Below are 24211 nucleotides of genomic sequence, written 5' to 3'. Positions count from 1 at the left end.
AAAGCTGGAAGAGAAAACACTCACTAGTTTTTACACTCTTAATTTCACGGCATTTTGACCAAAAGTTTTGGATTCAAATTTCCTGCTCTACACAGAAATAAACAGAGAGCAAACCTTCTCAAAGTGAATATGAGGCAAGGCAGCAGGGACAAAACCATCCTCAGGCATGCTTTTTTTCTTAAATGACAGTAACAGGCTGGACTAACAAAAAAATTTCCACCCTGTTGCATGCTGCATGTAACTGTTCTGGTTTTTTTTTTTTTTAATTAAATCACCTAGAGAAAAAATTTAGATAAACTGCTGAAAGCAAACAGTTTGGTGGTTGTGGATTTGTTTTATTTTTAAGATGGTTGAACTAGCAATTCTTTTGCTTCCATACCCCAGAAGCCTTTTCTTTAATAACAAATTAGCTTAGGAAAGTAAATCCAAGAGGTACTCATCTTTCCTCTCAAAGACACAATCACCACCATCTGTTCACATTTGCCAAACACAGATGCAGTAAGACCAAGAGAGCAAGGGGTCCCATCTGCTCTGCTTCCCTCTCATGGCAAGGAAGGGGACAGTGACCAGCCCCCGTGAGCAGGCAGCCTGCAAACAGCCACTGCCCTAAGGAACACAGCCCACTGCTCAGAAATCACAGCCTTTCCATAAAGGTTCAAATGAGAAGGACAAAAGGAGGGCCAAGTACTGGCAAGGTCAGAGCAGCATGAGAAAGCCAAAAGCGTAACTTGACAACAGTCCAAACTTCAAAAAGCTCTTATGAGGATGTCACATTATCTCTGAAGACCTCCAAGGCGCTTGCCTGTGTACCCACAGGACCCATGTCTTGCTCCCAGGATTTTCATCATCTGTTGTGGCAAGTCACTGGGCAGGCCTCATTAGCCATGTCCTGAACAGCTTTAATTGACAACTATAGCACTTGGGCTAGACAACCAGATGAAAGACTTACTGAGGCTGTAAAGACAAAAAGAATCCCATGCAACCCTACACATAACGAGCTGTTTCTGAGTGACAGGGCACTTGTACTCCTGGGGTAAAGGTGTCTGTTTTAAATGACAAACCTACTCAATGGGATCGCTGTCTTCACAAAGAGGCACTCTTACTCACCCTGCTGCAAAGGCGGTGAAGAGAAAGGCAACATATGAGGAACACCCAGCCAGAACCAAAACTGAGCTGGGATGGCTGCCAGAAGTCTCCAGGCACATCAGACCAGAGCACACTTCACATTTCTTCACAGGTCTACTTGGCTACTGGTTAAATAACTACTTTCTCTCCCTCTCTTTTTTCTTTTGTAGCACTGTATGTTGCTGACAGCAGCCCACTGCAAATTGCTGGCCATAATTTAGCTCACTAAATGCAGTAATGCGTTCATATAGACAAGATGCAGTAAGAAATGGCACAGTAAGGAATAGGACTTTTGCCAGATTTGACAAAGACAGCCTGTGCAAATGAAAGGCCTTATAGCTGAAAGAGCACAAGCAGCTTTAATAGCAGGAGAGAAAGCTTAAAGAGGTTCTATAACATGCTTAATACTTTCCCCAAGGAGCAATCTAAATTAAATCATCAGGCTACAAGCTTAGAAGAACACCATTTCTCTACTGCTGTAGATAAAAAATGATGTTCAACAGTGTCATTAAGGTTTCACAGGTAGAATAACCATGACTAACAAGGTGGGTTTTTTAAAATTTTTTCTTTTCTTTTTTCTCTTTTCCTGATTCCTGTCTCCTATTTCCAGCCACAGAACAAAACCAACCCCTCCAGACTGCACACACATTTAAATATTTTTACAAGAAAAAGAGATTAACCCTGACTCTAAAACTGTCCCCAGTAAATCCTAATTAACTTTCTAAGCACCTTTTCTACCTATTTGGTGATTCATATGTGCACTCCAATGTGCCAAAGGAGATCACTCAGCATAGTGGAATGCAACTCAATGCACTGTCACATCCCCACGACAATTTTCAGGTTTTTTATTTTGTTTGTTCAATTAGGAGAGGAAATGATTTTAGGTTCTGTGAAATTCTGAAGAGTATGGCTAAGCCAGGTTTTATGTGACATTTGAGAATGTGGTACAATATGCAATACATAGTCTGTTCAATTCTGCAGATATCCAGAATGACTGAGATCTTTGCAACTAAGTTAGCAGATTCACTTGCAGTATTATTCCAGTATTTTGCAATAAAATTAACAAGAAATGTTCTCCAGTTTGTGTCTTTTAACTTGGTTGAGAAGTCTGGCTTCAGGACATAGTTTCATCTTGCTCAATTCTACTAATTTTCTCAAAAGAGCTTTGCAAATTGATTTCTGACTTTCAAAAATGTACTAAAAGGTACATATAAAAAGACCTTCTTGATTAGAGATATTAACTCTATTGTATCTTTTACAGCAGTGTTTGTAGCCAGATATTTTCTGACACCTGAATCAGAAAATTGATTTGTTTTCCTTGGCCCTCTTAAGAAAAACACCAAAGCCCATTCTAGCCAAACTAAAAACACATAGTAGACAATTAGCTCAACATTTCACAGAATGAAATGTGTGGTATGTAGCCAAACCTCTGTAAATACACAGAATAACAAGCAGGATATCTTTTAATCCCTTTGTGCTCCTCTGCAATAGCACCAGCTCCAATCCCAGCCTTTTCAGACACACACAAAATGCACCTGTGGCTTAACTGATTCTGCAAGCAGTATCAGACTCCCCCAAATGGGCAAGAAGAGTATATGTGTGGAAAGACAATTCACAGAGGCAAATTCAAGACATGGGAGAAGAAATTCCTAAAAGCAGCATTTAAGGAACTCAAAATCATCAATATGTGGAGGAAGGCGGAAAGGCTACTTTCTTACTGGAAATGGATAGTTTTGATACATCACCACCTAACAATGCTGTTAAATATCCTTGTAGCTGTTGTGATAAGCTTCCTCTGACTTGCAATGATTCTTAAAATGATTCCTGCCTCTAGGGCAGTCACCATTCTGCCCTGCTGCAGCCTCTTCCACAGGCAGTGCACAGTGTCATTTCAGAATGTCTTTTAATTGCTGTTTTCCTAGATGTAAATGAAGAGGTCATTTGGATAGTAACTGCAGGGATCCTTTGAGTATGGAAGGCTAGGTAATGTTCACAAGACCAGTATCTCTCAGTTGTGGTAGAACTCGACATCTCATCTAATCACTGGTTATTCACCCCATGGTTTTGTTAACACAATGCTGTCACGAAGATATACATCTGATGGGAATTCCTGATAAGACAGGGTGCTTAGCCATTCAGTGACAACTCTTACCGGTTCCTTGCTTCCTCCCATCCTCCCCCACCACATTCAGCCATTATACCTCAGCAAACTGAAACAATGCAGACTCCTCCATTTGTTTTACTGCCCCCAGGACTCCAGGCTGTGACGTGTTGGAAGAGATCTGTCAGGAAAACAATTATGCTTGTATTACCTAACTCTTCAGTTTCAGTATCACACTTCAACATGCTAAATTTATAACCTGCCATAAACAGATTCCTGGTACTCCAGAGTATGCAAACAAGTCCCAACACACCCTTAGAACAAACAGTATCTGCTTTCCAGGAAACACATAAACAAGTGATCTGTGAAATGGTAATCTTGAGTTATTTTTCAGAAGGAAAATCTCTCCGAGGATCAACAAAACACGCTTTTTTTGAAGGGCTTTTATTTGCCTGCTGATATGTCAAAGAAGGGTTAGCAAAAAATACTTAACACTGTATTGTATTTCACAGTTCAGTGGAAGACCTGAGACTGTAGAATGGCGGTGATGACAGAGCACAAATTGCTACTTAGCAGAGAAGGTAAGTGTGGACAGAAACACAATGTGTGCAAGTATTTTGAGATACCTGATCTATCCCCCACACTAAGGTAACTGCATTTCATACTGTTTAACTTGTATCAATTAGTTTTGTTGCAAATGACACCTCTGATTAATGTTAGACTTCACTACAAGTACCAATTATTTTGCCACTGACACACACACCTACCATGCACTGGTAAGGTGCACCCTCTCTACAGGCCGCTTAATATCTTTGAAAAGTAAGACTAGCTAATTTGCATTTCTAATTACTGATCATCAGTAAGCTGCTTCTAAACCACATGTTTTAGCAGTGCAGGTGAGCTTGTTTCCAGGAACCCACTGGAATTTTTCTTCAACAGGTAAGGAAAAGCCAGAGGTCTTAGTAAGGCCAGAAGCCCTTAGCAAGGCCATATCTGGCACCACACAATTCCTGCTTACTACCACAGGGGTCTGGCACTTCCCTCCTTCAGCACTGTAAAATGAACTGAAACAATTAGGTGAGCTGGTATTTGTCTTACTCTTTAAAAGATTCAGCAGTGAAATTCAATATAAGACACTGGTCTACTGACAGGATAAGCACACTGAAGGATCTCAGAAACCTGGAAAGATGAATGTTGAATCATTACCACAGAAGTGTCATAAGTGGTACTGGAATTAACCAATTCTAAGAAGCCTCTAAGTATTGCTTTTCATTGCTGGCACACCAGGCATTTCCTCTTCCTAACAAGAAAAGCCAGCAGGCTGTTCAAGAGCCTAATTACAGGTTATCTACTTCACTCTGGCCATTATCTTTAATCAGAAATAAAGGATCAGTGCTCCAATTTATTTCTAATACATTTGAAAGACTCGGATCTTAAACTGGAACTCAAGGGCTTGTGTGCTGATGTTAAAATACCCAATTGAAACAAAAGTCCCATTTCCTGTGTGCAGGGCTTGCAATGTATCTGCTCCAGAAGTGATGATGTTTTAGGGAGGAGTATGAAGGTGCAAAGGCAATGAGTATCAAAGACAAATCAGATTCACAGCTGGTGTGAATATAGGTAATAAAAAGCCCCTACAACATTTCTTTCCATATACACTTACTTAAAAACTACCCAGTGTCCCGTAAAATCAGTATCTATACAACTAAATATTTTTGTGTCATGTATTATGACTATTTCAAACGTTGTAACAATACCAAGGAACAAGTGATGCTTGCAGAGGGCCAGAGCTACTTGCAATCTCATTTTTGTTGTGTTATTTATATCAATGAAACCCTTTAAGACTTGGATGAAAGTGTTTTCTTTCTTCAAAGAAAAAGAACAACAATACACACACCACAATTGCACTTCTAGCAGTAACTGGACAAAAATACTGACAAAAATATTGCACATTGTAAAATTAAAGCATACTTGCATAGAGCTGTTTGGTTGTTCTAGAAGAAAATTTTGGAAATTTAAGAACTACAATTACTTTTGATGGAGCTGCTGACTAAATCGGCCACAATAGATTAGAAACATAATGTAACACCCAAATACACGTTAAAACCTTAGTTAATAAGGCTCTGTTTTAAAACTAAGTGCAGAAAGGACATAATTTGGAGAAATTACAGCTTAAACCACAGCTCCATTATTGCACATGGGTTTCCAGCATGGTCCTAAACACACTCTCTTGCACTTCAAGTCTGACCAACCTGATAAATGATTCAGCAGCATAAACCCAAAAATGAGGGAACAAATAAGAGCATCAATTTTAAAGACATTTGGTTTCTTTTCAGCTGGACATCAGATGCTTCTTAAAAGGAAGCACTTAGAAAAAAAACCCCTTTTTAAAGAAACTCACCTCTGCAAACTGAAACAATGATGACTTCTGACAGACTTCTGTAGGATTAGATGCATCAGACTGGCAAGTACTGGAGGAAACCTGAAACAATGAGTGTGCAGAGTAAGACCTCAAAGGTGCTTCTCTCAAGCTAAAAAAACAGTAAGCAAAACAAATCATTTAAAAGAAGGACAAGCTAATATTTTGCAGTCCCAGAAAGATTAAATAATTTATAGATGAAAACATAGTTTAACACCTATTTTAATGCATTTGAAAACTGTCTTAGAAGAAAGACCACAAAGAATACCATTTTTTCCCCCTCCTTTTATGATTCTGAACTTGTCAGAATAGTTTTATGCAATAGAATACTCAATGGATTATATTGGACACATAACTATCTTGTGTTGGTGATGCTATCCACACTGCTAGGTCTGTGATTTGTGCTATAATTCTGAGTAAGATTATTTAGAAGGTTAAAAAAATTTTGAAGTCACAGTTGATGACAGGAATACTTATTAGAAAAATAATCTCCAATCACAACAGCATGAAAATAAGTAGATAAGAGTAGCATAAGATTAAATTTTCTCAAATCATGTATCTAAACATACATTTTAGGGGTGCTTTTGAGAAGCAGTAGAAGAAAGTCATTGTATCTGAAAACAAAATACTACGAAATAACTGCTCAAAACCAACAGCCTTATTTGAATTAACACAGACCTTAACCATGGTATTCTTACTAGCTAGAATTATGTTAATCAAGCATTATTCTGTAAAGGAATTCTATCAAATATGATACATTCATTAAATGTCACATTTGAGTGTAAAAGATTTACACGTGTAACTCCTAGGAGAACAAGATACTGTTAGTATAAAATAAGGTATGTAACATGGCTTGTAAGACACAGAAAAAAAGGGAGGCTACGTAAGATTTTAGGAAAAGTAACAGGATGGAATTTTTTTTCCCCTAACAACTTTCTTTCCCCTCAAAATTTCAGATTATTTAAAAGATTACAAAATAAATGTGGGCCTTTTTCTTATTCATTACCTAAACAAGTAAATCAACTGCCTTTATGGGTGAAAGCACATGAGATTTAGCTACTGACTGCATCTGTTAGTAAGCACAAAGATGCACAGCACATGCAGGCCTACAGCATGTGCAGCTTGCCCTGCTGCTGTTTGTCTGAGATCCTGAAGCACTGCAATAGCAACAGCAGCATTTGCTTTCAGGAATCTGCAACCCACGCTCCCCTGGAAACACTAAATCCAAGTGTAGCAACCCACAGGCCAAGGGGAAATAAACCAATTGACAATTTGCTTACATATACAAACAAGTTTGTTTCTTCCCTGCCATAAAACCGAGCAGCAACAGTGACTTCTGTGATCTATATTTCCACTGTATTTATTCAACACTGAACAGGATGTTTTTTAAGTGTACTATGGGAATAAAACAACCCAAAGGGACACAAAGATTGTATTTTTAATGTCTATCTTCTGCCTGTTTAGTAGGTTGTGCTATTGTTTTCGCTGATGTAATGTTTATTACTGACTTTCATCATGTTTCTGTACAGTCTGTTTAAGATGTCTGTGCCTCAACAGTAGTCTGGACTATACCAGGAAAGCATTTTGCTGCTTTGGAGTGAACCATCTCTGAAGGTCTGAGACTCTGCAGAGGTGTAAATATGTAAGGTTGTTGCTTGCACATCTGAGCACTCTTTTGGTTATTTTAGGCCACTGTACTGATGGGATTCTTAAAGGAATAACCAAATTTTGGACTTGCTTCCTGTATTTTCTTCAGTTCAACCAGCTGCCTCATACTGCTTAGCTCTGAGTTTGAAGGCACTGAGCCATGGGCCCCAGGAGCACCATGCTGGAGTGGCAGTGCCCTTCCAAGAGGGGCTGTCCTGGTTCAGCCCCCACAACACGGGTGCTGTCAGACATTCAGGATGAGCCTTCTCGCTGCCTTGGAGGCCAAGTGCTGGGGGCTGGGCACAGCTTGTACACCTGGTGGTACAAGAACCACTGGCTGTGTGAGGTGTGAAGCCCAGTTTTCCAGTTTTGTGTGGAGAGGACGGATTGCTGGTGCTCAGTAACTCAGTGGAGATTTTGTGGTTGGAACCACTATGCTTTTCCTATCAATTCCTGCTACTCTTTAAGAAGTTAATGCTGTTACCTTACTTGGCAGAGCACTAATTTGAGCTTGTTTCTTCTACTCTGCTGCTCCCCAAACATTTTAACCTGTGGGAAACATTATCTCCAGGACTTCTAACCTTTGCCAGGCTGAACCTGATTAAAGCATTAAAATAATTACCAGAGGGAACAGATGCACAGATAGTGCCATTTTGTACGTCTCATTTATTGCTCTAATAAAATGTCCTTAACATCCCATTTCTTCTCCTGTTTCTTCCTCCCAGCCTTCCCTCAAGCTGCACTGTGAGATTTTTCACTTCTGATTCACACTTCTCACAGACCCCGCATCACATGCAAGACAGCCTTTTGTTCTCAAAGAGAAGGAAACCACAGGCCTTCCTTTCCCTGCAGGTTACCATAACCTGCTCTAAAACGATCACACCGAACAAGGGTGGAGGAAAACCCCCGGGACAGCCACCCTCTGACCTCTGTGAGGTGTCAGCGCGGGTAGACTGGCAGGCTTTGGAGGATGCTCCGGATTTCGGGATTTCTGGGCAGTAAGCTACAGAGAGTCCACTAGGTGCTGCTGTAAGGCAAGGAAAGGCCCTGATGCAAGGGAGATGTGCAGGGAGCCGAACGGCAAGCGAGGAGTGCTGCTCACCCGGCTTCAGCCTCGCTGCCAATGACCTGCGGCGAGGACCAGGCGCTGCCTGGCACAACCACAGCAGCTGGTGCAGACCTGTCCAGCATCTCTGCTCGGGTATTCAATAAAATATGCTCATACACCACTGTCTTGTGTAACTGAGGAAAGCATCCAAATGCAGGGGGAAACTCACTGCATATCCATGTCCTTTGCCAACTTCCTGTAAGGTCTGTAGCTTCTCTTGCCCAGCTGTTTAGTAACTCCAGTTCCTGCCTAGAAATCAATCACCTACCTATACTGAATTCTGTTATCAGAAGAGAAACTCTCTAGTCTATTACAAAAATCTGCAAAAATGGGAACATACTGGCAACATACAGAGATGCCAACTGAAGCCTCAAAAAGTTTTGTAAATATCACTGTTGTGCCTCTTCCCGTCCTCCTGCTGGCAAGTCACTTGGTTACCTGACATCTGGGCTTCTGACAGCTTGAAGATTGAACACCTCACCTGAAAAACCCCTATCCATTCATTTAGCATACACTTGGCAGAACAAGGAGGTGTTGAATACTTTCCACTGGATTAGCAGACCTCTAAGTACAGTGTCCTTCATCCTCTCTCCAGTGTTGCCCTCCCCTCCATTAACAACTTTAAGACTGTAGAGATATGTAGACCTATGCTTACAAGGCCACTCAAGGCTGCACAATCATACACATGCCCAGCAGTCAATAGTCATGTTGACAGGTAATCCTGTGTCTGGCAGATCCCCAGTTTAAGAACTATACAGGTATACATGTATCTTTAGTGTACACACTAAATGATAATTTGGACTACAGGTTATAATTCAGAGCATTCTTTAAAATACAACACTGTCTATTTTAAAAAATAGAAATGCCAAGGTTTTAGATGTACAATGTGTATTTATATACTTATATGCATGTAAAAAAAATACATATATTCTTCAGAATAAAGCAACTTCTGAACCTCTTTCACTAACCATACCCCTGTAGTCACCTTAGTACACCCATATTCTCTCCCATGTGAGTAGCAACTCTAATACAACACAACTGACTTCTCCCCACTGAAGAGCAAAGCAGCTTCCCAAATCTAGAATGAATTCTTGAACTGCTTTCTGAGTTTGTCATACCACCTCCTAGCATGTTCTGCTAACCTCCCAGATGCTGTTTTAAATGTGAGACCAAAAGCATGGAAATCAAACCATAGATTCTCCTAAAGGCATACAAAGATGACCATCCTTTGGTCTCCTTTGTCTGCATGCCTGAGGGTGGCAAGACAGAAGAGTTGTTCAGTTACTTAAGTCTAAATAGGCTTAGGATCATTACTGCATTTGAGAAGCACATGCCTAAGAAATATTTGCACTGTATCTATTCACCACTGAAACATAAGAAAATAAAGGAAAAATGGAAAGACACACCAGGGCTGCCACACAAAAGAAACTGAGGAAGTCTCTCAGCACCTGGATACACAGCTGGAGACTAGTCCTGCAAACATGCCATGAAGAGGACTGAATTTTATTCATTTGGGTCCCTTTAAGAATACCAATCACCCCAATTGATCTGCAGGAGGTATTCTACAAAGGGGACCCTCAAAAAGAATCAGAGATGTGGAGTTCCCTTGGAAAGTGCTCTGTTCCTGAAACACTTGTCAGATAGGGTAGGACAATTAAAATACAGTAACTCATTAGTAAGTATGAGCTAAATTGTGGCCCATCACAATTCTAACAATCCCTCAACTAGTTTTGTCTGGGCTCTATTCATGACAATTATTTTGCTCTACATTTCTGAGGAAAGCAGATTACACAGCTTGCTTCTTTGATGTGGAGGGCCAGGTTTCAAAAGAGGACTACAGGCCCAGAACAGTAGAGCATAGTTTATATATAAAGTGAATATTTCATGACAAGTCATATTGCACATTTCTATCAGGAAAAATGGGATTTACTGAGGCACATGAGAGGCGTGTCGTTTGCTCAAAATAACAAAGTTCTGATTAAAACAACTTTCATGCACTAAAACGATCACACAATATGCTTTTTGATTTGACTTTAAATCTACATGTAGATTTTATTCCTACATTGCCATCTGACATCATACTACTTAGGCTTCTGTAAATCTTGTAAATCAAGACACCTCAGCTCTCAAGGTCATAGCTAAGACCTATTTTAAAGAAATGCAGTATTTGTGACTACAATATACCTTCCCTTACATTTAAACGTAACAGCATAGTAAAAGCAACTTCTATGCTCCAAGATGAGAGATTACAAGTTTGAGAAGTACAGGACAGTATGATTTAGCACAAAATAATGTTTCACTTCTCAGTCAACTTGGCTTGAGTGTTTCTTATTTTTCATGCTGCAGCACAGAAGGCCAGTACTCACACAGCACAAAACTTCCATGCTAAAACTGGTGTGCAAATCATTGTGGAGTCCTGGCAGTACAAGAGCAGCACATCTCAAATGCACTACACATATAGATTAAGTTTTACTTTTTACTTTAAGTTTTTACTCTTTCTCCCAATAAAAACAACAACAAAAGAGAGCACTTTTCAAGAGCTAGAGATTTATGCGAGTGAGTACTTATTATGCCCAACAAAGAAGCCACCTTTTGAACAATTTTTAAAGTTGGCCTAAAAAACAGATGATATTAATAATCAAAAAGACCAGAGATCTCTGCACTACTGGAGATATACACAAATATTTACTAGACTCCTTTGTAAAAATGTAAAACACCTTTGTGATGACAACTGAACTACAAACTTCTTTTTAGACACAAGGATTTAGTGAATAGGAGCAGACTGCAATACTTCAATTACCTGTTAGCACTAGCACGATTTCAGAATGCATATACAAAGATGGTGACTTTGTAGGAAATTATTAATTTATCTGTTTGTTATTGCGAAGGCCACAGTTGTGTGAGGCATTGTACAAGCACATAAAATCCTTGCCCAGAAAAGTTTGCAAATCACCTGTTTGTTAATACAGTCACTGTATTTCAACTCTTTTACCTTTGACAATAAATCTTCATGGGGCAGGCTTGACTGGTGCGCTCAAGTATCAGCAGACTTAATACTGAACTGTGCTCAACTTCTACATTCACAGCTGGGATACAAGACTCACACTTCATTCCCAGCTGAAGTTACCTGAGATGGGCCCTAACTTTCATTCCCCACTGGTCAAATATTCCTCTTACAAGCTCTTTAAACAGACAGCTCCTGGTAAGGGAGAGAAGAGAGTTCCTTACCTCTTGTGCAGTGAGTGCATGTTCCCCTGCTAGAAGCAGCATACTCAGGCCTCCCATTTGTGTAGGATCTGGTAAAAGAGTAAAATGAAGTCTTAAGTTGATTCATTTGCTTGTTTAAAAAACCTACCACTTGCACCACTAAAGCCCCAGAAGACTACTTGTCACAGACACTCTCAGCAAGCTGCCATAAAAGGCAGTTCAAGAGAATCACAAATAACCATTTCTGTACCCTCTGGGAAGGCTTTCAAAGCTGTTTGAAGGATTTAATTGGATTTGTGTGCTTAACACCCCATTGCATGGATTTACAATTCTACTGCCAAAGGTTTTATGTACTACAGAGATGAATATCTTAAAAACAGCAACTGTAATGATCTCATACATAAATATACACAAAGATGCTCTAATAATGCACAGGTTTGTAAGTTGGTGGATGCTCCTACCAAGGGAGCGGTTCCTTCCTTGGTGACAGAACAAATAAAAGGATGGAACAAAACAACATGATCAAGCTCTGAAGCAAAATTTCTATTTTCATTTGTCTTTAATTTAGAGCTGTATTTAGTGGTGAAAAGTGCCAGCCTGACAGCTCTGAAGCATGAAGCCAGAACAGCACAAGCAGTGGCCAGGCAGGCTGCCTGCCTACTTGTTGCCCTGCCAATACAATATATAATTGAGGAATGAAAAATGGAGATATAAATGTTCTTTCTCCAAGTATTTGATACTGACAGCTTTTCCCCTCCAGCCTTCCTGCACCTCAGGAGCTCCGAAAATGACAAGAAGTGAAAGCAATAAACTCTGACACTGCATTACTCATGGAGTAGCTTTTCCACTCAGAACAGTGGTTGCTCTTCATCGCTATGAAGACTAATTGTCTGATTTTGGGAGAATGCCTTGGGAGCAATGCAGGCGCCTGATTTAACAGTGTCATGTAGAGACAGGGAGACAGACAGTGGCCAAATGTCTCATCTAACAGCCACAATGCGAGTGGAATTTTTTTATCTTTTCAGCTGACATGGGCCAAACCTGTACCTGTAAACTCCCATCAGTTTAGTGGTACAGATGATCACAGTCCAATTCATGGGAATACTCATCGTTGCTGTTTAATTCAATACCACAGATGCTGCCCAAAGTTTTCCTGCACACAGCATCTCTCACTGACATTCCCAAGGTAAGTTTTTCCAATAGTCTTTTAGAAGGGCATTAAATAGAAGCAGAAGAAAACAATGTAAATAAACCAGGCTCATTCATTACCTTATGGATAGAAGAGTGGCTTATTATTAAATAGCACTAAACAGGCATCCTAAATAGCACCTAGCTTCTAACCCAATATTCATCTGGAATTAACTTTTACTGTCACCATAATAAACACATAGAATGCGGGGGGGTTCTGTGTTTTTTGAAGAAGTTTGCCTTTTTAAATAAAAAAGGAAAAAAATAATCACACTTCAATGAAGAGAAAAGGCACTACCAGAACTGTAGGATCTAGTAACAGGAAGAGCCACAGAAAATGTGAAGGGCCAGTAAGTATCTAAGCACAATTCCTAAGTGAAGTGATCCTGTCAGTAACAGCACTTTTTGTCATCCAAGCAATTGATCAGAAATCATTCAGTCCTTCAAACCTTCAAAAGAAGGTATGAAGATATGAGGGCATCAGAGAAACTAGGAAATGAAAAGTAACCACTTGAAAGATAATGCCTGAGCAGACAGTTAATTTGGAGGAAGGAGAGAATGGAAGAGATCTCCAGGCCCACCATAAACTTATTGAGCTCTGTATAAAACAGTAAGGCCTTGGCTGGCTGCTTTCTAATTTGTTTACTCCCTTTGGAATGTGTTTGCAGGATTCAAATCTTCTAAGTCTTAAGATCTTTTTTCCAGGTTTTAGCTTAAATATACTCAGGGCCAGGTAGTATATGTTTTTCCTGGTACTCTCATCTCTAAGATTAGTAACTGTTTCCATAAATGGTATCTCCCTTTCCTGCATTTACAGGACTCTTGCACTTGTTTTCCTGGTCTAAACAACTCAAGATCTCCCAATATCATCAAGCATATCCATCTCCCATCATTTCAGCAATTCCTATAGCTCTCCTCTGCAGTTATCACAGATGTAGTTCATCTTTTTTGTATACATACGACCATCAGTGCAACCATATCAGATCAGGGGGCTCCTGAAAACTCTTTGCCTGATAAACAAAGTGCAGTGTAGTAGTTTCTTACGCCTGCATCACTCTGATGACTCCCAGCTGTTCTTTCATGCTTTATTTTTGTTACCTGTTGGTCCTGTTCCCCCCTCCCCAGTTTTGTCCATCTCAAGAGCACACCATTTATGACTGTAAAATTCTTGTCCCTCTTCTAAATATCTTCTTGGTAGTTTTGGCTTTCTGCCTTTCAATTTAATAGCTTATCATAAGATAGCAATGTTGTTTAGTGTTTTTCTCCCCAAGTAAGCAAATACTTAATCTGTTTATTTAAATATAAAATTTAAATGGAAGGAAAAAATGACAGATAAATTGGAAATAGAAGTTTAATGTGATGCTTAAACAACTTCAACACTTATGCTGCAGCTGTAGCAGAGGGTTGGTGCTTAGATGTCTGCTCACAATAAAAACAAAAATCCTTCCACTAAGGTTTCCAATTACAAAATAACTTCACCTAAGGGAAGACAAAATGTACATATCCAAACATTGCCATATGCTTATAGTGCCTTCTCAGCACAATAAGGTTCTCTTCTAGGAGCTTACTGGTATGAAGAAGAATTTTAAGGGGTATTTTAAAGAATTTATTCTTAAATCAACAGTACTGGGAAAATAGCACACACATTTGACTTGCAGAATGGCAGGCGATTCATAACTTTCTCAACAGCTTTTAATACTGATGAAACTTAAAACCATCTCTCTGTTTGGGAATGTCATTCTTTGTTAGTACTGGGCTGGTTACAGACTCTGCAGGCTGGCTTGTTCATCCATAGACATTTCTCAGTCAGAGGAAACAACAAACTGAGGAAGTACTAAGCAGGAAGAAGGCCAGCAGGAACCAGCTTCAACCAACTTTTACCTGCGTGCATAATTAAGCTTCTTTCTAAAAAACCAGAAACTGTGTCTCTAAAGGGATATAGCCTACTCTAGAAGTGTCTTTCTTCCAGCCTTTTCCACACTAAAAAGAATTTTGGCATGGATGGTTTTCTTCTGAAGCAAAAATATTCAAGTACTGGGAATCTCACACATTTGTATGGCAAAGCTTTTGCAAACAGCAGTGTTCTTTGCCCTACACTGGTAAGCCATATCACAAGAAAAACATGTTCAATGACAGCTTCCAGGCTGGATGATCAAGGACATCACTAGTGGGTCTGCAGGTCAGAAGCCCAATGCTGGTGCCACACCTCAGCTTCTTGATGGAATGGTAGATCAGCATGACAGACTTAAATGTGGCATGGTTATTATTGTGAAGCCAAGAAAAAGACAGAAATAGCCTGTGTAGGACTTAGAAAAACAAAGATCTTACAAAGATCTTTCCAAAGTAAAATGTAATGCACAAAAAGCAATCAAGACATTATGAGGAACGACCAACAAATGAAACAGATTTCCTGGCATGATTCTGGACTTGTATAAAACCTGTCCTGAGGAAGGACCTGCCTTCAAGATACAAGTGAATCAGTGGCATTTGAAAGGCAGAAGTGTTTTTAAGGTGGTTCAGCTACATTTCAGTCCATCAGCTAGTATACAGCCTGAATTTTAAAGAGATTGCACTGGGTAGAAGAGTGAGAGTTGAACTGAACTATCATATGAAGTAAAGCAGAGAGGAGCATAATAAACATATTTAGTGTGAACTGGTATATGGTTGGCAAATCAGTGATCCATTTGGTGTGGATTCACACGTGTCATGATGTGGATGTTGCTAACATCCCTGTCAGAAGCTGTCTTTATTTTATGAGCTATTCTCATAACCCAAGATATTTGGTGTAATATCACTGCCATGAGGACTGGAGATCCTTATGAATTACTATGCTCATCGACTCAGCCTGCAGGGAAAAAAAAAACCTAACAAACTATTACAGGTAGCACTAAAAGACTTTCTTCAGAAGTGAGTGGCTCTATAGATAAAACAATGGATTAATTTCTAATTAATTTTAAATTTCTCTGTCCCCTACTCTGACAGGTATCAATTCAAGATCTCTGTACTCAAAAACTCGATATTAGGGAAGCCAAACAGGAGCATTTGGGGATGGATGAGAGGTAGATTAAGGCTTGTTACTTGTTCTTTGTGTTAAGTCAATAAATATTTAGGAGCACAGAAATGACTCCTCTAAAAGCAAAAGCAGAATGGTCTGAAGGGGTTTGTGATTTTCGGAACTGCTCCCCCATATACCAGAACTGTGCAGCATGAAACACTTTTATTTTGATCAGATTTCACAGTTCCTTAGGAGCCAGAATAAATTTCATTACAGGAGTTTTCATACCACTATACTAAGGTATACATGCCTCTTTATCCTTTCTCATTCTTTTACGCTTGTTCTATGAAACCATTTTCTACTATCCAACTCACAATCTCTCCAAGCAGAAAAGTCCTATCTGCTACACACCTGTCATAAACCAGGTAGGATATGACAAAGTTTCTAATTTTATAAATACTGATGCATCTGAAACTTTCAACAAGAAAAAAAAAAAAAAGGAAAACAAAAGGGAAAAAAGAATGGCAGGGATTTTTTTTTTCTTTTCAACCTTGACTGCTAGGTTCTTAAGCTGCCAGTATTTAATATTAATGCCCTTGTATTTCAAGGTCGTGATTACAACAGTTCTGCTATTTATGGATATCAGTGAGAGATTATCTGCTTTTCACCAGTTCAGGCACTCCACCTACACTTCAATTTTTTTTTCCCCCCAAATGTTTAGAAGTTTAGAATTTACTCCTCCAAGATATAATGGGCAGAAGAGCACATTTAACTGAAATTAAATTATGCTTCTCTTGACACAAATACAAAAGTGTTAGTCCCACTGGTACATTAATCTACAAGAATATTAACATATTCAACTTGAGACACCCATAAAATATTTTTGCAAATAGTAAATTACTAAAAAGAGTAGAGCATTCTATGACAGAGAAACAGAATGCACACAATTAGCACTTTCCTTTTTGACCAAAGAATGGAAGTGTCTAACAGCAGATAAGCTGGGATCAAAAACCAATCCAATCTGGGCCCTACAGGGAGTATGAGCTAGGATGTCTCATATCTGGACTTGACTTTTGAAAATAAATTGTGCATTATGGAAAATTTTAGAAAACTGTTACACAGAGGTTTAACTACAGTTTTGGTAACTTAATCTGGGACACTACAATACCATGTGTAGTAAAGAAAACAGGTATCCCAATTCAGTTTCAATACCACATCCCCAGACAAAATGAGGATGCTACAGCTGAGTACCATGGATGGAAATCTCACCTGCCATCCCAAAGTTTAGTTGTGGCATTTCTTCACTTTTGGTTACTTTCCTTGGGCTCGGTAAGTCTTTTGCAGAGTCTGATGCAATGGCCCATAGCTTTTTCCTGTTTGTAACACTGGATGCCTGGGTTTTCACAGGTTTGTTGGTTGTGGGGCACCACTTGTACCCTGGGTTTGCTTTCATAAATGCATCCTTGTACTAGAAAAGAAAACAGAAATTATCAGTCATGGCATTATACTCTACACAGGGCAACAGAGCACACTGCATATAAAAGGATTTAATACAGTAACTAATCCTTAAATATATTGATTTTTTAACAGTTTAATCTAATGCTTAAAGTCCAACTGCAAACACAATTTGCTAAGAATTATTAAGATAAGGAGAGTTTTATCTAAAAAAATGGGTTTTCTCTTTCCTCTCCTGAGGGTCTATTACCCAGAGCAGGCTGAAGTTCTGATCCTGCAAACTGCTCCCCAGTACTTGTACGCTCATGCTCGGAAAAACAGATACTTGAATTCTTTGCAGGTTTACTTTCTAGTTTGAATTAAATAAAACCACACATTTAGCAATAAATGTGGCATGATGCCTTGCACTCATTCTTATCTAATAGTTCAGTATTTTAGAATATTTGAGCAAATGCTTTCCCAAACCAGGCACTGAAAAGAAATTGCAACCAGTCTAATGTCATATTCAGTATCTCTTGTGGTATACCACCCCAGTGCTCCTTCCAAAATGTACCACGCTGTATGGCTGCATAAAACAAACTGTGACCATTTAGAACATTCTTTGGCCTTGAGCACCAAGCACACATCTCAGTTGTTTGCTGTGTTTTTAGTATGAGGCAGCAAAACAAAGGAAGCCAAACTACACATGGGGGGTGGGGGAATAGGTCTGGATCCCACAATTTGGGGGGGGGAAAGGACCAGGATCTATTTTATTCACAAAACAAAACACCAACATTTTCCAGTAATTTTCCTGCCCACATTAAACCAAGATTTTTGAATGCTAACACTAACAGAAAGACCGCATTTCAGTATTATACATACATATGTTGCTATGCAAGGTTGAGAACTGGCAAATAGAGGAACATGCCACACATTCCAGCTGCAGATGTTTGCCTAACAACTGATAGGGGTGTACAGCACTTACTGCTGTGGGAGCACACCCAGCAAGTACCAGTGCTCACCACAGGGAGAAGAAACACAACACCCCTTCAAGACTGGGTAGCTCTCAGTGGCAGCAAACAACCGAAAGAGCGGCTTTGTGTTTGGAAGTACATGGCAGGGCAGATGCAGGAAGTTTGTGCTGTGATTACACGTTCCCACCCACACAGCTGTCATCAGTCCCAGTTATGGCACAGAGAAGCACCTATGTTTTGGGCAGATGCATGCACAGAAACAGAGAGAGGAAAAAAAAATATCCCTTGGGCATCAAATACAGAAATAGCACTGCAAGCCTTGTCCTCTGCTAGAGCCACTACAGTGTTTTCCCAGCTCAACAGCCTGCCTTGTGGCAGGGTCACCATTGCACGTGCACTGCTTTCCTTCATTTCTATCTTCACCTCTGAGCTGGCACTTGCTACCTCCAGACCGTAGCACAGACGAAAACGTTTCGGTTTACAAGAAACACAGCACTGCGTGAACCCTGCTGTGTGAAGTCCTGTATTTATAGAAATGGCTATAAATAATAAAAATCTGCAGGGATCACTGACCCACATACACGCTGTATTTTCTGAATAGGGTGTATGTATTAAATCTGCAAAGTAAGGACTGTGACACTGCTCACCTCACTCCTTTTCCCCTTCCCTCAGTTTGCTCTGGGAGCTCAGTACACCACAAAAATAGCCTGGTGGAGGGAAGGGATAGGAAGGGGAGGGTAAGGGAAGAGGAGGAAAGGAAATACATGACGAAGCTTTGCCTTCCATTGTTAAAGCCACAGCCCACTCACAAATCATGTTTCCAGCCTGCAGAGTGAAAAGCACAGAGTCGCTAGCAATGAGCTACATAAGCTCTTCATATCAGCAATGCTGCTTTGAGTAATTGAATTATTCTATTGAGTAATTTGACAAGCCGACAGGCTGCCCATCAAATGAGAACTAGAACGCATGCCATTTGTGAGACGAGGCTGCAATAAGCTTTTAATCAGTTTTCAACAAGAGCAATTGAAGTGAGCTGGTCTATTAATGTCTTTTTTTTTCTCTGCAAAGCCAAGAAGTGAACATCAGCTGCATTTTCTGCAGGGAAGAGAGCAAAGTGAGGGACAACAACTCATTGGAACTGTTCAGTTTCAATACGTAAGATAAAAAAAGAGAAAATTCAAAAAGTTAAACAATGGCCAAGAAGTACTTTTTATAAATACATACAGGGGCCTGATCCAAATCTTAAAAACCCTTTTGGTATTGACTTTTGTGACTACTAGACCAAGGCCTAAAACAAAGACAGACTTTGCTTTGGGTCATGAGAAGATAACTTAAATGAGCTACACAGTAACAAGAAAAGGTCAAAAACAATAGTGGAGTCTACTGCTTTCCTCCCTTTAACTAACTGTGCAGTAAAGCAACTTAATGCTGCTAGTCTAAGCAGATGTCTAAAATTGATTAAGAAAAACCCCAAAACACAAGCAAACCAAACCAACCATAGAAAACCACAAAAAATGCAACCCAAACATAAGGACTGAACCTGGAATGCAAAGACAGCCAGTTGCTTTCCACAACAAATGGCACAGACTGCCCAGCAGGGACATATTCTGAAGTTTCAGGTAAGAAATAGAACAAGATGTGTTTGTGGGATTGGTCTGATGCCTTATTTCTGTTTTGTGAAAGCCTGGAGAATGTTCTGCTATGCAGCAGGACCGGTGCCACTTTAGAATTGAGGTTAAAACTCTCCAAGTTGCTTTCATCACCAAATAAAAAAAGATTTGCTTCCTCTAGTTGTGGTAGCAACAGGAGCTCACAGAAGTGGATTCCAGATACACCTCAGGCTAGCTGTTAGCACGTGCTTAATTTTAAATGTATGCTATTAAATATCACATGAATCCCAGAGACCTAACATTAAAAAAAAAATACAAAAATACAGCACTCCATTTTTCACTTCTGAAGGATGCAGGGTTTGCACTACACACGTTACAGTCCATACCAGTGGACTTGCCAAACTGCAGCCAGCCAGCCAGGACATTTGTCCCCTCCTACCCCGAGGCAGCTGCCGAAGCAGGGGCACCACAAGACCTGCAAGCTCCCAATCTGGCTGCCTGGACCTGAGACACCACCAGCAGGGAGAAGTGTTCAGCTTAGCCACTGAATGGCAGCAGAATCACACAATCAGTGAGGCTGGAAAAGACCTCTGAGATCACCGAGTTCAGCCTATGAACCGACGCACCTTGTCAACTACACCATGGTATTCAGAGTCATGTAACAGTCTTTCCTTAAACAGCTTCAGGTGTGGTGATTCCACTACCTTCTGGGGCAGTCCACTCTAATGTCTAATCACATTTATCAGGCTGCTCCCTGCAGGAAACAATCCTGACTCTCTGGATCTTGCTGATGCAAAGATATTTTAAAATTAAGTGTCTTCTAGCAAGGGAATAGGGCTTGAACAGTAACAATCTCACCAGATACTTTCTAATGCAGCTGAACACTCCTAGAAGTTCTGTAAGAGTTAACAGAAGAACACTATCCTTATTACTGAAGTGAACAAAAATGCTGGTGCATATTTATGAGCAGCCAGATTAATTTCCCTCACTGAAGAAAAATGCTAAAAAGTACAGCAACACTTCTGGTTTCTTTTTGAGTATGTATCAGCTACTGGGCTTATATCCTAGACAGTGAAACTTTCAAATTTAAGATGATCTAGGAAGTCTGCAGGATAGAAATAGAAAGCCCACTCATAAAGGTAACACCACCAAAAGCAGACATCAAGCTCTGCAGGTGCATCACCAGCTCTCCAGGGCTTGTAGCTGTTGTTACAACTGTTGCTACAGACCATAAACCACAAGATAAAAAACAGAGGGTGTGGGGCCAGTTTTTCCAAGGTAATTAAGACATCCCAAAGTGCAGACAGGTACATAATGGAATTTTCTACAGTGCCTGAATGAACTAGAGTCCTGATGAGCCTCTCAGTGGGAGTCAGGGACAGATGTCCAGTCTAGGAAACTTCTCATAATTCTGCCAGCAAAAAGTTTGGGCATCTCACTATCTTTCAAAATGCTGTATCTTGCATACAGCTAGACATATGTAAATAAACATACAAGTGCCTGGACTTGTATACTGCTAAGGTAATATCACTGCTAGTAGTAAGCAGGTAAAAATTTGAAAGCTTCTCACATAGCACATGATGTAACATAAATATTTCGGGAGCTACAGCAATGAGTAGTAGAAAGACATTCTAGAGACTAGAGACATTCTAGAAGAGCAGGGACTGTAGCCATTGCAGGAGGGACCACTTCTGTAAGGCCCACTTGTATCTCTGAAAGAGTGGTTCGGAAGCTCAGGGTATACAAGACACATTGTAGGGACAGCAGATATGATAGGGCTCTCTGGGAGATGTGTGCCCTGCCAGGATGGTGGCTACAGGCTGCGCAATGACAGATGGAAGTCAAAGGACACTAAAAAGCTACATTTAAGTAACAGAAGATAACTCACTGTATCTTAAATCTCAGTGAGCTTATACAGGTACTCAAACAGAAGATCACTGGTACAATGATATTTTTATCTTCTTCCAAAGGCACTCATCTTCTTGAATTTTAAATAAATTCTCTTTAGGAAAAAGGAAAGTACCAACAGGTGGTTCTCACTAAAGCTGACATTAACCTATTTTTGACAGTCTCAGCAGTAAGCCTACCTACAGGTGAACCTGTGCAACCTGCTCTAGGTGAACCTGCTTGAGAAGTGGGCTGGACAAGGCGATCTCCAGAGGCCCCTTCCAACCCCAACCATTCCGTGTTTCTGTGAAAAGCAAGTGTTAACAATAAAACAACCGATCCACACACAGAGAATAGGCTTGTTGGTGAAGAAGGCCCAAATGTATTCAACAGCACATTATAGCTGCTAATTATTGCTGTAACATACACTGTTTAAAGAACAAAAATTATATGCTATCTCTCTTCTACACATTTTTAGAACTACTTATAATGATGTAAACTACTTAGATTTATTGTTCCGCTTTGACGTTGAATATTCAATTTGTTCTTCATGCCAAAAAAACCAAACCACTACAGGAACAATGATTTCTATAACAATATGATTAATAGTTTCAGATCTGTCACTTCATACAGAAGTTCTGCAATTATTTTCCTTCTTGATGAACAAGTTTCCTTCAGCAAGACAAAAGGCTAAGAAAAACAGTCACACTGGGTTTGTTTCTTCCAAAAAATATTTCTTTATTCTCATCTTTCCTTTCTCGTCATCTGTACTGAATCTTCTAACTGCCCTTTCTCCAGACATTTAGAGAAATATCACTAATTCGTAAGCGGGAATGCAGAATGAAACTGAAATGGTTGGACAAAGCTGAGACTCAAAAGTTTCAATACTGTACCACAGCTGAGCAACTACAGAGATCCTACAGACCCTGCTTAAAAAAGGACCTGCCATGCTAAACACTTTGTTTTTCCTATGGACCTTTCCATGCTCACATGAGCTACAGAACAGACAGACCTTACATCCTGTAAAAAGTAGCAGACACCTTCAGATCCCAGGCAGGCGTGGATAATAGTTTTCCCAATCCTTTCACAGCTATTTTCACTTCCCACAGTGCACTAGCGTACTCAACAAAGGAGAGAGATGTTTTTCCTACTCACTGGTGTTCCTTTATTTTTATTAAGATTGAATTCAAAGGTTATGTGCAATGTGTATCATGCAGGTAATCACAGGGATCTGTTTCGGGGTCAGGTTATCAGCCTAAGTAATTGGCTGTCTTTCCCACTCTACCATCAATAACCACAGCCCTCTTGGCAATAGCTTATCAAGAAAGCTACTTCTTCAAAAGGCTCATTTAAATTTTAAGTTGACATAAAGATACTTTGTAAAATATGGGGATAAATCTCCTTTCCTTGCTCCTGGTTAAGGGACCCTGATTAGTCACTGTTCTCTGATTTGGTACTGGACTCACCAAATCTTGCTGTATCAGAAACTGGTTGATGGGGAATGTACTTCAAGAAACACTAGCAATTTAAATAATCAGCATCAAAGGTAAAAAGGGACTAAATTTCTTGACTGTGCCTTTGGTTTGGTCCACCTGTATTACAGTAGCTGGCATCACTGCTATAGCTAAGTATCACTAGTCAGCTGACACAAAACAGTATGTTATTGTTTACAGTGGCCACTATCCTTCTGTTAATGCTTGTATTGCAGAAATTATCAGGCGATACAATCACAAAGTGCATATATTTATAGCAACGACTACCGGAGCCAGGTTAGTTTGTGTACACAGACCAATTGCTTTCCATTCTGGTCCAAAGGATCAAGTGAATTAAAGCGAGAACAGCAGCTGCTCTGAGCACCATAATCCCATGGTGAAGCTGAGGAATGGAGGGAAGAGAAAGATCCCACAGAAAACATTTAATACACCGAGAAAAAGAAGACAAATATGTAATGAATTCCCTTTACATCCACCATTCAGACAGAACATACCTCCTTGGCCATGTCAGTGTATTTCTGTTTTTCTTTTGGATCTAGAACAGACCACCAATCTGCCAAGATCTTGGTTGCGCCACGATTATCGAGGCGAGGGTGCTCTTTCCGCACAAGAGAGCGGTGTCGTTTGCAGAACAAGAGAAACGCATTCATTGGTCGGCGAGCTCGTTGCTCTGAGGACTCATCATCTTCAGTCTCATCAGCATCCTGCTCTAAACCATCAGGGCCAAGGAGCGGCACCTGGCAGAACCGAAAGGGAAGGGGTGTAAGCTCAGTTATCTGCGTTTCGCACAAAGACTGAGACCGTGTGTGCTGCGTGGGAGTGAGGGAGAGGCACATGGACGCACACAGCTGTCTCCAAAAGCCATCCATTCCATCCAGACAGTGCAGAGTTCTACATCAAACCTCCTCACCTGATGCTCATTCATGCTCTCTGCAAGACTTAACACTGACTTCCAAGTGGAACAATTTCTAAGCTGAGGACAATTCTTTAGTAACAGTCCTAAAGGGGCAGGAGGAACAAGAT

The 24211-nt window shown here is 40.1% G+C and overlaps 1 protein-coding gene across 14 annotated transcripts in view; it reads right to left on the bottom strand.

Moving 5' to 3' along the window:
* BBX (BBX high mobility group box domain containing) overlaps positions 1-24211 on the bottom strand; it is a 142115-nt gene that overhangs the window by 39571 nt on the left and 78333 nt on the right. For 9 of the 14 annotated variants that reach the window (XM_058836226.1, XM_058836292.1, XM_058836270.1 and 6 more), the window contains 5 exons: positions 23683-23925; positions 17060-17258; positions 11629-11696; positions 5628-5708; positions 3327-3407 (listed from right to left, as the gene is read on the bottom strand). In XM_058836226.1, coding sequence (XP_058692209.1) covers positions 3327-3407; positions 5628-5708; positions 11629-11696; positions 17060-17258; positions 23683-23925 — 672 coding nt within the window. The remainder of the gene's footprint in view (positions 1-3326; positions 3408-5627; positions 5709-11628; positions 11697-17059; positions 17259-23682; positions 23926-24211) is intronic. The other 5 variants (XM_058836311.1, XM_058836337.1, XM_058836330.1 and 2 more) reach the window with 3 other exon arrangements.

The sequence above is a fragment of the Poecile atricapillus genome, chromosome 1 (assembly GCF_030490865.1).
Source record: "Poecile atricapillus isolate bPoeAtr1 chromosome 1, bPoeAtr1.hap1, whole genome shotgun sequence".
NCBI classification, from domain to species: Eukaryota; Metazoa; Chordata; class Aves; order Passeriformes; family Paridae; genus Poecile; species Poecile atricapillus.
This window is presented reverse-complemented; position numbering and strand designations above follow the sequence as displayed.